This window comes from Podarcis cretensis (genome assembly GCF_951804945.1).
Source record: "Podarcis cretensis genome assembly, chromosome: 5".
Lineage (NCBI taxonomy): Eukaryota > Metazoa > Chordata > Lepidosauria > Squamata > Lacertidae > Podarcis > Podarcis cretensis.
In genome coordinates, this window is record NC_137174.1 from 82,520,048 (window position 1) to 82,535,331 (window position 15,284).

Consider the following 15,284-nt stretch of genomic DNA (forward strand, 5'->3'; position numbering starts at 1 on the left):
ACTTCGTGGAAAGCATGGCCTCCATGGGGCTGTCCCTGAATAAGTCTGGCCCAACCCATAGCCGCGGACATGCCTTGGACCTGGTGTTTACCTCTATGGATGTTGGTGATCTGACACTAAGTAAAAGCGAAACGAAAGAAGTGCCATGGTCAGATCACTTCCTGGTGCAACTGGACTTCACTGCGACCCATCCCCTCTGCAGGGAGGTGGGACCGATTCGGATGGTCCGCCCCCGCCACTTAATGGATCCAAATGGTTTCCAGAGAGTGGTAGGGGAGGCTTTATCCCATGTTGATGGCCTTTCAGCCGATTCCCTGGTGGCCCGCTGGAATGTGGAGTTAACCAGGGCTATTGACTGTTTGGCTCCGAAGCGCCCTCTCTGATTGCATGGAGCCCGGACAGCCCCGTGGTTTTCCATTGTTTCATTAACAATCGTTGAGACGGCTAGAGCGCCGGTGGCGGATAACTCATTCCGAATCTGACCGGACACAGGTTAGAGCTCAACGTCGAGCCTACCAAGTGGCGATAGCGACGGCGAAGAAGACTTTCTTTGCCGCCTCTATTGCATCTGCAGAAAACAGCAGCAGGAGACTTTTTCAGGTGGTTCACAATTTAGCGGAACCACCTGCAACATCGGGGCCCAGTATGGGCCACATGATCTCCTGCAATGATTTTGCAAAGTTTTTTGAAGATAAAATCGCTCAGATTCGGGAAGAAGTAGACTCCACTGTGGGAGCAGGGCCAGGGCGGGAGAGTGCTAGAGTCCTGTCTAGTCAAGTTGTGTGGGATCAATTCCAATCTGTTACCTCCAAGGATGTGGACAGGCTGCTTGGACGAGTGAAGCCAACCACCTGTCTCCTGGATCCTTGCCCATCCTGGCTTATAAAAGCTAGCCGGGAAGGACTGGGTGATGGGCTTCGTGGGGTGGTGAATGCTTCCCTCCGTGAGGGAGCCTTCCCAGACCCGCTGAAAGAGGCAGTTATTAAACCGCTTCTTAAAAAACCATCTTTAGATGCGGCCACGATGGCCAATTATCACCCAGTCTCAAATCTTCCATTCTTGGGCAAGGTGATTGAGCAAGTGGTTGCTGAACAACTACAGGCACGCCTGGAAGAAGCGGACCATTTGGATCCCTTCCAGTCGGGATTCAGGCCTCGTCATGGGACTGAAACCATTTGGATCCCTTCCAGTCGGGATTCAGGCCTCGTCATGGGACTGAAACCATTTGGATCCCTTCCAGTCGGGATTCAGGCCTCATCATGGGACTGAAACTGCCTTGGTCGCACTGGTTGATGATATCCGGCGGGCTAGGGACAAAGGTGAGAGCCGTTTCCTAGTTCTGCTGGATCTCTCAGCGGCGTTTGATACCATCGACCATAACATCCTTCTGGACCGTCTTGAGGGGCTGGGAGCTGAGGGCACTGTCCTACAGTGGTTCCGCTCCTTCCTCCTGGGCTGTGTTCAGAAAGTGGTGTGGGGGATGAGTGTTCAGACCCCTGGGCTCTCACTTGTGGGGTGCCTCAGGGTTCTGTCCTCTCCCCCATGCTTTTCAACATTTACATGCAGCCACTGGGAGAGATCATCAGGAGGTTTGGGCTGGGTGTTCATCAGTATGCGGATGATACCCAGCTCTACCTCTGCTTTAAATCAGAACCAGTGAAGGCGGTGAAGGTCCTGTGTGAGTGTCTGGAGGCGGTTGGAGGATGGATGACGGCTAACAGATTGAGGTTGAATCCTGACAAGACAGAAGTACTGTTTTGGGGGGACAGGAGGCGGGCAGGTGTGGAGGATTCCCTGGTCCTGAATGGGGTAACTGTGCCCCTGAAGGACCAGGTGCGCAGCCTGGGAGTCATTTTGGACTCACAGCTGTCCATGGAGGCACAGGTCAAATCTGTATCCAGGGCAGCTGTTTACCAGCTCCATCTGGTACACAGGCTGAGACCCTACCTGCCCGCGGACTGTCTCGCCAGAGTGGTGCATGCTCTGGTTATCTCCCGCTTGGACTACTGCAATGCGCTCTACATGGGGCTACCTTTGAAGGTGACCCGGAAACTACAACTAATCCAGAATGCGGCAGCTAGACTGGTGACTGGGAGCAGCCACCGAGACCATATAAAACAGGTCTTGAAAGACCTACATTGGCTCCCAGTACGTTTCTGAGCACAATTCAAAGTGTTGGTGCTGACCTTTAAAGCCCTAAATGGCCTCGGTCCAGTATATCTGAAGGAGCATCTCCTCCGCCACCGTTCTGCCCGGACACTGAGGTCAGAGCTCCGAGGGCCTTCTGGCAGTTCCCTCACTGCGAGAGGCCAAGTTACAGGGAACCAGGCAGAGGGCCTTCTTGGTAGTGGCGCCCGCCCTGTGGAACGCCCTCCTATCAGATGTCAAAGCGATAAACAACTACCTGACATTCAGAAGACATCTGAAGGCAGCCCTGTTCAGGGAAGTTTTTAATATGTGACATTTTAGTGTATTTTTCATCTTTGTTGGAAGCCGCCCATAGTGGCTGGGGAAACCCAGCCAGATGGGCGGGGTACAAATAATAAATTATTATTATTATTATTACTATCCTGGCAAAAACATTAGATTTATTTTCATTGTTTCGTTGACCTGACCACGTAAAGGTGACTTCTCTGCAATTAAGAGAGGGTAGATATTGTTGCTCAGTGAATAAATACAGCAGCTTCCTTGATCAATTTGGAATAATGTTCAGAAATGACACATGTTCCAGACCAAAAGGCATTGTATTGCATAAACACCCTTCTTTCTGACAATGCTTCAAGATTAGGGTTCATTTGTCTGAACAGTCACCTTAAAACCCCATAGCGCTCTGGGAATCATGTGTGTATAGCTCCCTCCTCAGCAACAGGAACCCTGGCTTGAAGAGGGCTTTCTTGTTAATATGTTTTAAATGAATTTTAAAGTTTTATAAATGAATGTGAAATCTACATTTTTTCTCTCTTCAGCTTCATATTCGTATTATATTCATATAGTTGTTATGGATAATATTGTTTACAATGGATGATAACGGCTTCTATGTAATATAATTTATTAGAGCTCAATTGAGTCCAATTAGGCCATAATGACAAACAAGACAAAGACTTGTGCTTCAAAAATCCTCACTTCTGCTCTGAAATTCAAGGTAAAGCTCTCACATTTCATTGAAGGGCTCCATGATCTGACTTTGGACATTATGGTAAAAATGTGAGTCTCCTGCCATTTGGCTGTCCATGTTTCTTATGTACGTTTGACACGGCACTAAGTGATATGTAAGGCTGCTTTCCTGGCTAACAGGAACAAAGCCTGTGGTGGATTTGTAATATTTCAAAGTATTGCAAATGCTTAAGGAGAGAATGGTTTCATTTAGCAAGTTCATTAACAAACCAAAACACGTAATAATTTATGCATTTATTATGAAAGGCACAGCATTTCCATTAACACCAGTTACAAAAGGATTCCAAGTAATGATTTACTGTACAAAAATATTTTACTACTGATATCACCACAAAATATTGTGTTTTGCCTATTAAACAATCAGGACATTAGTGCTGTATTCTTGAAATCATTGGCAATGGAGATATTTTGGACAAGTAATGAGGCTACACCAATAAAGTGGCTTGAGGTTTTTCTAAATCCCCAGTGCACTGGTGAAATACCATATATAAATAAGGGACATGGGACAGCTTACCATCACAAAATGCTTTTAAAGGATGGGGATATCTGAACCTTTTCAAAATAGAAAAGCCTTATCACTTAGCATTAACTATTTCTAGAAAAAATAAGTGTCATTTTAAACAAATACGTTTTACAACATATGCACAGTGTTAGATGGATTACTTGCTATGTTGAACTTGGGAGAAAATTAGTTTTTAAAAAGTATCTCCAGTTTGGTGTTTGTATATGCTGGAATTCATTGTACAGAGTTTATGTTTTGTATACTTCAGTGTCAACAGAAGTTAGTTCAATTAAGGACTACCCATTACATCAACCATCTTGTATGCCACTGTCTATATCAACAAAATTTGTTTCATGTTAGCAGGGTTCATTATGCTGCTTCTGCTAAAGTTAACCCTGCAATCTCAAAATCATTTACAAAAGAAAAACAAATCAGAAACTTTATTAAATTCCTTAGAAATATTCATTATCCAGCAGTTTCAGGACTTCAGTCTGTGCTCATGGTATAATGCTTCCTCAGTTTTCAGGCAGATTATACTTCTGACCCATAAACTTGTATACAAAAAGAGCTTCCTTAGGCATAAATATGTTTAGGTAAGCGGTCTGCTTTGAAAATAAATTCCATGCTTGTCTATTCTAATCTTAATAGTTGACCATTTATTTATGTGATAGTTTCCACTGCCTCAGCTCTGCTACCAAAACCAACAATTTTCTTTTGAGAAACCAAGTCAGAGAACCTGATTCTGGTAACATATGCCATGCTCACTCCAAACTTTTCATATTACCATAACCAGAATAGGATTGTCGTTCGTAGCATAAGATGACATACATACAAATTCATTTGCATTAACAATAAAGCAATAGCTATAGAAAGTCCAGGATATGGGAGTCAGGCTCTACTGTCCATCCCAAAATACCAAGGCTTACCAGTATGCTGAAGTAGCAGAGTGATAAAACCACTACTTAATATAATCAGCATGCCACTTAGCGCTGTATGGTTACGCTTGCTCTGACTGCTGGTGTAGCTGCAGCTCGTTCTCTCTCTTTAGCAATTTCCAATTCTATTTTGGCTTTGATTTTATCCCAGTTGACTTCAAGCTGCAGAAGCCAGGGGGCGAGGGGGAGAGAAAGTATCCATTAATCATAATTATAGTAGATGCATATAAATTAACCTGACAAGTCTTTACTTTATATGTTACATCTGCTACAGATTTCTTCATAACTTTCTGCTTGTTGGCCTTTTGTGGCTGGGCAGCTTTCTGCAATGTGTTAGCAAGATTAAGAAACTAAATCTTGGTCCTATGGCAGCGATCCAGACAAGCCCATGTGGGTGCAGCAAATGCTTCTGCATGCAAATGGATTGCCAATTTTTCCTTCTGTTGGCAGCCCCTTGCAGCTCATGGGTTGTCACTCTGGAAAGTCCTCTGACTTTAGAGGCAAACTTGATTGCAGGGTGGGGTTTGTTGCTGCTGGAGGGGAACTGAAAATTGTATGTGCAAAAGTATGTGCAAAAGCTGTACTTCAGATCCTCACCCAAAATATTAAAATACATCATCCAAACATCTAGAGGCATTGTGCATCTCAGTTATGACTTTAACCTTTTCACTGATTTTGATATCTCTTTTAATGGCTCTAGGATATGCATAAAGTGGGCTCTGATGGATCTGGCATTGCTTGTTTTCTCTAAACCTGTTGACTGGCTGCTGAATGTGTGTCCTGACCACTTAAAGTACTGTTTGAGGTGATGTGGGTATATATAAAAGCCCTAGCTAAGGTTTTGTATCTGTAATGGCACATTCATAAAGGCAAATCAACACTTAATGTTGCAGCTGCGAAATGAACATGTATGTGTACTGTAATCCTACATTTAAGAAATGGAATTTGTGCATATTTTAGAACCTTTAGAAAACAATGACTCCTAAATATTTTCAAGGAAAGTGTGTGTGTGTGTGTGCGCGCGCGCGCGCGCAAGAGAATGATATCCATCTTTTGCCATATTTGCTGCAGTTTGTACCACAGCTTCACAGCAAATACAAAAAAAAACACAACCTGTTAATTTTATTAGAATTAATAAATGTCTAGGATCTAAAGAAGTAAGAAATATGTTCTCTAGACCCAAAGAGTTATGCTTGTTTTTATCAAACATGACCCCATGTCACATAGAAACAGATTTTGAAATTGATGGGAGTTTCAAAAGCAGCTTGTGATCTGTTAAAGAATTCAGCTGTTAAAATTAAAAAGGCAACTGGCCCCTTGCAGAAGCCCCTTGCATTAGCTGTTTGGATTTCAACCTGTATTCCCCCTTATTGTATATTATGTCTCCACTTCCATCAAAGATGGCACAAATAACAGTGGTGACTTAAGAGCCAAATGAGGCCTCCTTTTACCACAACTATTTTATGTTGTTTCAGAAGGCTGCTACTGAGATCTGTTATAGTACAATCAAAACTTGCCAAATATTGCTGGCCAAGTTAAGTCCCACATGCTGCTTTGCTAAATCTCTATCCCTCTCTTACACAGGAGGAGCGTGAAGGCTATGATGCAGATTGCCAAAAGCTGCATATGATTTTCAGATAATATTTATTATACCTTACTAAAAGCTATGCTAAGCAAAACAGCACTGGGGCTTTTGCTGTAGCAGCCCCACAGGATGTCAACCCAAGAATAGGCTATGACCGCATCTGTTACTGAACCAGCTTGCACTGGTGGAACCTCAAAATTGAAAGCTTCAGAAACAGAAACTGCCCCCCAACCTTAATGTTTCTAAGGGAAAGGTAAAGGGACTCCTGACCATTAGGTCCAGTCGCGGACGACTCTGGGGTTGTGGTGCTCATCTCGCTTTATTGGCTGAGGGAGCCAGCGTAAAGCTTCCGGGTCATGTGGTCAGCATGACTAAGTTCCACCTATATTACTCAGCTGTGTAATATTTACACAGTGTGACTGTCAAAATTGTCATGGGACACCCCCTGACATACTTTGGGCCCAGCTCTGTAGACATTAAAAATTAAGCCACAAAATGCAGACCCTGAAATCTAAAGATAATAAACAGTTAGTTTTATCGGCTACTGTAAAAGCACAAGCACAAAGTATTACTAATCTCATATTAGACTATAGTTTCAAATTGTTTCACAGCTATAATGCTGACTTTCTGACAATGTATAGCACAGCTTCCACAAATACTTGCCCCTTCTGCATACTGCAAAAACCTCTGATTTGTTTCTTTTTTACCAAAGTCATCCAAGAACTTTTGTCGGTAAGCCAGAACCGTGTCAACGTGTGTCTTGTGTTTCACTGCAAGTTCTAGTGCCCTAGAAGAAAACAATAATGAGCTCATCAGGCTGAACTCAGAAACTGGCCTAATTACAAATGCTTTGGTTTTTATAAAAAATACATGCTGTACAGTGACTACACTGGTGGAAAGTTTTCTTGACATAAAGCAAGAAGAAACCTAGCATTAGTGCTGGCAATGATGTCTAGGCACTAGACGAATTTTATGAAGTATGTTATGAGAAGCAGTCATATTTCTATTGTCCTTACAGTGCTATTAAGAAACTGAAACGTATCTTCCCCATATAATATACTTTGCTCAAAAAGTTTAGAATGTATTTAAAGCAACATTGCTGCTTTCAAGAGTAAACAATGATTCATATAACTATTGGAGAGACTCTAAACACAAATAATGCCACTCTGTGATCCCTGTATTGCTGGAGTTAAAAATCTGTGACTCCAGGGATTTCTACAAGAGACCTTTGGGGTTTATCAACAGGAGAACCCCCTGGCTCACCTAAAATAGGCTTGAGGGATCCCAGCTATTATACTTAAGGAAAATCATAAATATTATACATAAGTAAGGAGCAATCGAAGAACTTTAGATTTGGAAGGGACCCCGAGGGTCATCTAGTCCAACCCCCTGCAATGCTGGAATCTCAACTAAAGCATCAGTGACTAGAAATATCTCAACTAAAGCATGTTTAAAGTAGAATGGAAGAGCAAGCACACTCTCTTCTCCGTGGGAGGTGCTACATTGGTGACTCACTTCTACAGTTAAAACGAACCACCACCAACAAAAACAGCATAATAAATATTATGGGTTTTCTTAAATATTATGGGAGATTGCTCTGTCAGTGCTTGCCTGATGGCAAGCACTCTTCCCACACATGATGATTTTTTTGGGGGGGTCTCCTGCCCCCCCTCCAAACCAATTTGGGAGCAAATAGGGTGAGGGGAGGAAGAAAGCCCCATTGTGCTAGTATACATGTTCATGCAGGCTTCAGCTAGTGGGACCTGTTAGCTGAATCCGGCCCTTCTTTTACATTCATAAGAAAATATATTGCCTTCAGGGCAGAATAATAGGATTAAATATTCTTTTTTCTCCCAAATATTTAGTGTTCAAAACAATTTTAGTTAAATGTCAGGGAACAATGACTAATAAAATAATGGAACTGACTTACAAGTATCTCACAATAGCATTAGTTGAATCTGTAAGGCACATGCTACATCCATAAGAAACATATTACCTTTCCCAGTTGTAAAGGTTAATGTTGACTTGAATAGCTTGATAAATAAGGCCAGCTTGAAGAAGCAGTGTTTCAGCATCGTGTACATTTCCACTGAAAAGCAGGATATGAGCCAATCTTGATTCCTTTGATGGAAGATCTTTAATAGAACTGATATACTGAACTTTGTCGATCTGTTTTTTTATTTTAAAAAATGCAACAGTTATAATAAAATTAGCGCATTTAAAGTTACGTTGCAAGAAACTAAGAAGCCAAACTATTAAGGCAAATCTACTTACTTCACCTATTGATGCATAGGCTACTTCTGCTGTATTCATATCTTTACTGGCTACTGCCATGGCAGCTAAACATGCCCACAATGTTTGATCCTTAAAGTGAAAGAGAAGAAGTTTAAGACAATCATTTGTTTTCAGCCAAAGAAAAATGAGCAGAAGTTAAAGTCTATGTCAAGCTGTTAAAGTGTCACTGTCGTCCCCCATCAACCTACCCCACATTTATTCATTTCTACTATTAGATGTCAAGGAAATAAACAACTATCTGACTTTCAGAAGACATCTGAAGGCAGCCTTGTTTAGGGAGGTTTTTAATGTTTGAAGTGTTATTCTGTTTTTAGTGTTCTGTTGGAAGCTGCCCAGAGTGGCTGGGGAAACCCAGCCAGATAGGCAGGGTACAAATAATAAAATTTATTATTATTAGTAGTAGTAGTAGTACTAAATATGGGCTGCAAACAGATTTGCCAGTAGATATTCTTTCTCCACGAAGAGGGGGTACTCTACAATTAAATTTTCTATTTGAAGAAGAACATTTGTTCACTACTGACACTGAAATGTAAGCAAAAGCCAGAGGTAACAGAAAAGAACCAAAATAATGGACGATAAAAATGTCAGATTCTGCTTTTAAACTATGCTACAAGAGACAACTGATATATTTATTTTATCATGACAATTTCAAGTGCATGCGAATAAATCAGAAAGTTACAAATTCCATACATATTATAGCAAAATTACTTGATGAAACTTCATTGTTAATTATAGTAAATATATTCCGATCTGGGTAAAACTGTTTGTAACCATATTGTTAAAGCTACCAGATATGAATGACACAGTGGTACCTCGGGTTACAGACGCTTCAGGTTACAGACTCCGCTAACCCAGAAATAGTACCTCGGGTTAAGAACTTTGCTTCAGGATGAGAACAGAAATCGTGCAGCAGCGGCACGGCGGCAGTGGGAGGCCCCATTAGCTAAAGTGGTGCTTCAGGTTAAGAACAGTTTCAGGTTAAGAACAGACCTCCAGAATGAATTAAGTTCTTAACCCAAGGTACCACTGTATTTCTATTTGCATGCAAGAGGGGCAAATGCATTATACAAAAATTAGTGTAGAAACCAAAGCTATCTGATAGTGCAATCCTAACCAAGTCCACTCAGAAGTAACTACTACCGGATTCAAGGAGGCATTTCCCCAGGTAAATGGGGTTAGGGTTTTTGTAAATGACTGCATAACCCTGCCATGCAAACAAGTAGAAGTGAGTTAGCAACTCATTTATCTGCTTGCCTTGCTGCCCTATGCTTCCATTCCCACCTGCAGCAAGGGTATCTGTTGCCAGGAGAGACAGCCACCATAGCAGTAAACTATACTAATGAGCCTGTTCTTGTTTCAGAAGACAGAAAAGAGTCAGAACACAGTGTTGCATGTTCCCTTTTCTCTTCTGCCCTTAAAAGGCTACTAACCCTTATGCGTATGTGCAAAAAACATAGAATGTAAACACTGTAATGGTGGCTGCCAATGCCTACATTTAAACAGCCTGGACAGGCACATATGACAGCACTCTGGAAGCAGGTGTGAGCCAAATGGCAGCCAGTCAGAAGGAAGGATGAGCAGTTTGCTACTCAGCTCAGGCAAATGACCAGCTGCATCAATGAGGATCAACTGCATTTTAAAAAGCATTTTAAGAATTTTGGGGGGAATTCAATCCTACAAACCTGCATGCTCTATTTCAACTTTTTTGGCAGATAAAATGCCAGTTATAATTTATGATAGTTTGAATTAAAAAGAGAGATAAGAACATGTCTGCAACTTCATAATAAAGAAAAGAAAGGTGGCTTTACCAGAATGTAAATAATTTTAGAATTCTCACTGGCTCTGAAGCAGAGCGGTGTGGAACTCTTTAGTGCATCATAAGCTAGTTTTTAAAAGCTAGGGGAGTTTCAGAAACACTTTATGATGGGACATAGAGAGAACTCTTTGCATGGCTGAGGGCAGACCCAAAAGCCTGACAAAGTTCATATTTCAAAGTCCATTTTTCAAAAGTTGAAGTAGTAATGGGTATATAAAAACTACAAAAAACTTACTCTGCTGCAGAATTTTATATTTACCTTAACAAAGCGACATAATCTGACAGCATCTTCCCATTTTAAATTGTTGACATATTCATGGAGTATGGCTGGATAAGGTGAAATACTGATGTGAATAAGTGAGCCATCGGCTCTCCTGACCGTTACTTGACTTCCAGCAAAACTCACAATCTGGGGATTTTTACTAAATTCGCTGTTGAGATAAAAAATATCATAAAATTATTTGAATGTTGAATAGTTTTGTCTAAAGCAGGGATTTCAAAGTTTCTGGGCCGGTGGGCATATCTGACAATTTGAGAAGCTGATGTGGGTGCCACTCACAAAATGGCTGACACGAAGGTGTGGAATAACACAAAATGGCTGCCACATCTAAAAAAACCAAGAAAAGAGACAAGACTACAAAGTAGTGTAAGCAAGCCTCCAGTATCAATTGCTCCCATCAATGGTGGAAAGGCACTTACATAAACCACTTAGAGAGAAGCTCCTTGCATCTCTCCATAATGAAAAGGACTATGGGTGTGCAATCCTGCCATCCAATGAAATGTGGGCATGTTTAAGGGTCTGTGCTCAATGTAGGAGAGACTGAGGAAGCACTCAGAATAGCATTCTCTTAGTATTCATTGCCTATCAGTGGAAATATGGCCATATTCTTCACGTCTATATACCTCAATTTCTCGTCTGGTCTTTTGTGACATCACATTATTTTAATTTTTTGTATCAGTCACACCTCATAAAATAATTTATCTAGACGATATACAGAAAACAGAGTATAAAACAAGTTCAAAAAACACACACATTAAAATGAATTAAACACTGAATTCAAACAGCATCAAAGCAAAATGTCAACCATAGAAAACAAGAGATTTAACTCAGCCAAAGAGGTAAACACACCTCATAGGAGCTAAAAATCAATCATCAAGTGGCAATAACTACAGTTAAATAAATACAAAATGATGTTTAAAAAGCATGAGAGAATAAACAGTACATTAATGCCATTGCCAGATGAGCCCACAATCAATGGCGGTGTGCCACCATTAACTATACAGGGGAGCTTATAGATTAGCACATAGCAGCTAGGTCTATTTACCGCCCTAAAAATGAAAGTAAATAACCAGAACAGATAGATGCTTCAGGTGGAGAGATGGAAACTGATAATTTGAAATTGCAAACTTAGTAGCTCAAATTTAGCCCCTGATCCAAATTAAACGATGGCAACTCATACTTGTTTTCGCCTGTAATTGCACCCATGTTTTTCACACTGTGGAATCTTACTCCCAATGGTTCTAATGGCAAGTATTTTATTGATGGGGGTACTATTAATTAAACACTAGACGTAAAAGTATATAATACCTTGCATCCCTTTCATAAAGGGTTTTTGGTAAGAGATCTTTGTCTACGTATACCACATTGGGATAGTACCAGACTGTGAAGCGTGTATCTTGAAGTCCACAGAGTATGTTGCATGTGTCATTCCACGCCAAAGTATGCACCATTGTTCCTTAACAGAAAGTAAGCAGAATCAAGTATCTGCTCAAGCACATGACACTACAGTATAAACATCAGTATCTTCAACTCTTCTCTGCCAGTGAATATGACTCTAAGTAACAGTTTTGTCTTCTGTGTAAAATAATGTTTATGTTTTACTTCCCATAAATTAGAATTTGTACCCTGAAAGATTATCGCAGAACAAACAAGCACAAGCCTGCGAGAATTCATGGGTAGTTTTTTTAACCCCTTTTCTTGGTGTTCCTTGTGTGTGCTCTGAAACTTCCTCTCACTGTAGAATAGCAGGCATGGGTGTCTTGTTTCCCCCTTGCAGCACACAGGATTGTGGCTCAGTCCTCCTACTGGGGTTTTATCTCTCAGTGTCTGCAGTATGCCCTCTCTAACATCAGCTGGGCTTCCCCCACCTCTTAAAAAGGAAGTGAACATGTGCTGGTCTACTTAGGTGCAGAACCTGTATGTATGACTGCACCGAGAACACAAAGAAGTACTGAGCATATAATTTTTAATATCACAAATTACTGTTGATTGCTTCATGTACAGTATTTTAGCTTACTTACTGGACACCGTAAAATTAAAATTATGCGCAGATATTAGAAACTGAAAATACCATTGGCATGACTTAATCCATGGTTGCAAGCCAATTATGGGAATTAACTCCTGGAATATTGTCCACCCACCCCTAAGGGATGCTTCTATTTAGAAATATAATTTCCAGAAATTTTGATTCCATGGGAAAGAACCATTTGGGTGGGGTGGGGTGGAGGGCTTCAGGAAAATGGAGGGCTTTCAAGAAATTTTTTTTATTTTGTCAGTAGTAATGGGCTAGAAAGAAAGGGATAAAAATCTGTTGCATAAAGTTAATTCTTACCTATTTTGATAACCTTCTGTTCTTTACCAAATCTCTTCACTGATGTTATATAAAGGTCTCTATTTTTGTCAATAAAAGCAATCTTCCTTTCATTTGTATGTCCTTTTCGGTCTAAGGCAATTTCCATGATTTCTGTCTATATTATAAATCAGTCATATTTCATGGAGTTAGGAATTAAATGCTTTATTTAAAAAACAAACAAGAATGAATTATAGGAATAAACATTTTGCACATTGTACACTGAAGGACAGTGAGTTGGTCCAAGAAGAAAACAGGAACCTGGGTCAAAACAAAATAAAAAAATTCCTTCCAGTAGCACCTTAAAGACCAACTAAGTTAGTTCTTGGTATGAGCTTTCGTGTGCATGCACACTTCTTCAGATACACTGAAACAGAAGTCACCAGACCCTTCTATATAGTGAGAAGGTGGGGAGGGGTATTACTCAGAAGGGTGGTGGGATTGGGTGATTGGAACCTGGGTGTTCCACTTTCAGATCCTGCACTTTTATCTACTATACCACACAAGCTCACACTATGCAAAGTCAAAGGTATAACTTATACCAGGTCTTGAATCCTCTTGTAATAAATAGGCTGAATTATTTTTTAATCAGAATAGTGTGAAGTCTAAAAGTGGGCAATATTACATTAATATCTTAAGTCACAGACCACTTTCCTTTAGAGCCATGTTTGGGCTGGGACACATCAGTAGGCCATGGGTCACTTTCAGGTGATCTCCTTAAATTGCCTGCTCCAGTCCCTAGCCATGCCAAAGCATTTTGGTTGGACCAATCCCAGCACTAACAACTGTGAGTAAAATTGGCCAGGAGACAAAGAGTTGGTGGGGGGAGAGGTCTCCCTCATTTGAGGGGAAAGGGCCAAAGGAAGTGTTGAAGGAGACTGAGAGATAAAAAAATAATATTTATTATTATTAGATTCAGGTAGGTAGCCGTGTTGGTCTGACGCAGTCGAAATAGTAATAATAGCACCTTAGAGACCAAGTAAGTTTGTTCTGGGTATAAGCTTTCATGTGCATTTCGTGGCATTTGAAGAGGTCAGCAGTTTGAATCCCCATGACGGGGTGAGCTCCCATTGTTCGGTCCCTGCTCCTGCCAACTTAGCAGTTCGAAAGCTTGTCAAAGTGCAAGTAGATAAATAGGTACTGCTCTGGTGGGAAGGTAAATGGAATTTCCGTGCACTGCTCTAGTTTCACCAAAAGCGGCTTAGTCATGCTGGCCACATGACCCGGAAAACCTGTTTGCAGACAAACGTCAGCTCCCTCGGCCAGTAAAGCGAGATGAGCTCCATAACCCCAGAGTTGTTCGCGACTGGAGTCCTTTACCTTTTTAAAGGTGCTACTAGACATACATTTATTTATTTATTTATTTATTTATTTTTATTAACAACAACAAAGAAACAGGGAATACAAGAGGAAAGCTGTTCTAGGAGGAAGAAGTTAAGTGAATGTAAAAGAACCAGGAAGTAGGGATGAAAGAAATGAGCAGCTGGGGGTAGTGATAGGGTGGAGGTTGAATATGAAAGGAGAATGAATCAAGAAATGAAAGGAGACAGGTCAAGGAGCACGTGGGAATGGGAATAAGAAAACGTAGGAAAGAGACATTTGCTATTTAGTGCAGGGGTCACGAACCTAGTGCCCATGAAGACCTTCACTGGCACCCCTGAGGCCCAGACTTTGAGTTTCATTCATTTAAAAATTAAGTCTCTAGCTCTCCAATAAAGAAAGTTATGAACAAAATGTGTATGGCCTTTTAAATATGGGGGTGTGGAGGGGAATGTTATTATGATTATTTTATCATCGTGCTGTCTATTATTGTGTTCTGTATGATGTTTGTTATTATGCTCTGTGAATTATGTTCTTAATGTTGTACACCAGCCTCAGATCTTTGGATATAGGGTGGTATATAAACAACAAAAACAACAATAAATGTTCATTTCTACAAATGAATTATCTTACTCTGACCTGTATCTTATTGCTTTAAAAAACAAAGCACAAGCACAGTTATTTTAAAAAACCCAAATATATCAAACATCTGGCCAAACTGGCAAAATATTTTTTCTGACTTTTAAAACTGAAACCTGTATTTCATTAATTAGATGTGCGTAATTTCTAAACTCCCATTAGCTAACTGCTGAAACAGCTATATTAATCTCAATGATCACTGAATTAAGATTTCTCTCAGTTTCAATCAACACTGGCTGATTTCTAACTGATAACATGCTGGGATACTTGGAACTCGAAACTGGGAACATAGCCAAGCTACAAAGCAGAAAGTTATTCATGCAACCTCTCTTTCAACAATCTGAGCTCACAGAGGTTTTCAGCAACATTACACCTGCCTCTCCAACCT

The 15,284-nt window shown here is 40.7% G+C and overlaps 2 protein-coding genes across 4 annotated transcripts in view; one reads left to right on the plus strand and one right to left on the minus strand.

Moving 5' to 3' along the window:
• The window catches only part of LOC307217156 (putative membrane protein C3orf80 homolog), a 52,976-nt gene that overhangs the window by 15,694 nt on the left and 21,998 nt on the right, over positions 1-15,284 (plus strand). Inside the window, exon 2 of one of the 2 annotated variants that reach the window (XM_079978310.1) lies at positions 3,168-3,204. The exons of the other annotated variant lie outside the window; for it this stretch is intronic. Within the exon in view, the coding sequence (XP_079834436.1) occupies positions 3,168-3,182 (15 nt within the window). The 3' untranslated portion in view covers positions 3,183-3,204. The remainder of the gene's footprint in view (positions 1-3,167; positions 3,205-15,284) is intronic. 2 annotated transcript variants of the gene reach the window in all.
• Positions 3,394-15,284, minus strand: part of IFT80 (intraflagellar transport 80) — a 63,896-nt gene continuing 52,005 nt past the window's right edge. For both annotated transcript variants that reach the window (XM_079977829.1, XM_079977828.1), the window contains exons 14-20: positions 12,920-13,055; positions 11,896-12,043; positions 10,567-10,738; positions 8,471-8,560; positions 8,193-8,365; positions 6,860-6,983; positions 3,394-4,773 (exon numbers count right to left, since the gene is read on the minus strand). In XM_079977829.1, the coding sequence (XP_079833955.1) occupies positions 4,660-4,773; positions 6,860-6,983; positions 8,193-8,365; positions 8,471-8,560; positions 10,567-10,738; positions 11,896-12,043; positions 12,920-13,055 (957 nt within the window). In that variant the 3' untranslated portion in view covers positions 3,394-4,659. The remainder of the gene's footprint in view (positions 4,774-6,859; positions 6,984-8,192; positions 8,366-8,470; positions 8,561-10,566; positions 10,739-11,895; positions 12,044-12,919; positions 13,056-15,284) is intronic.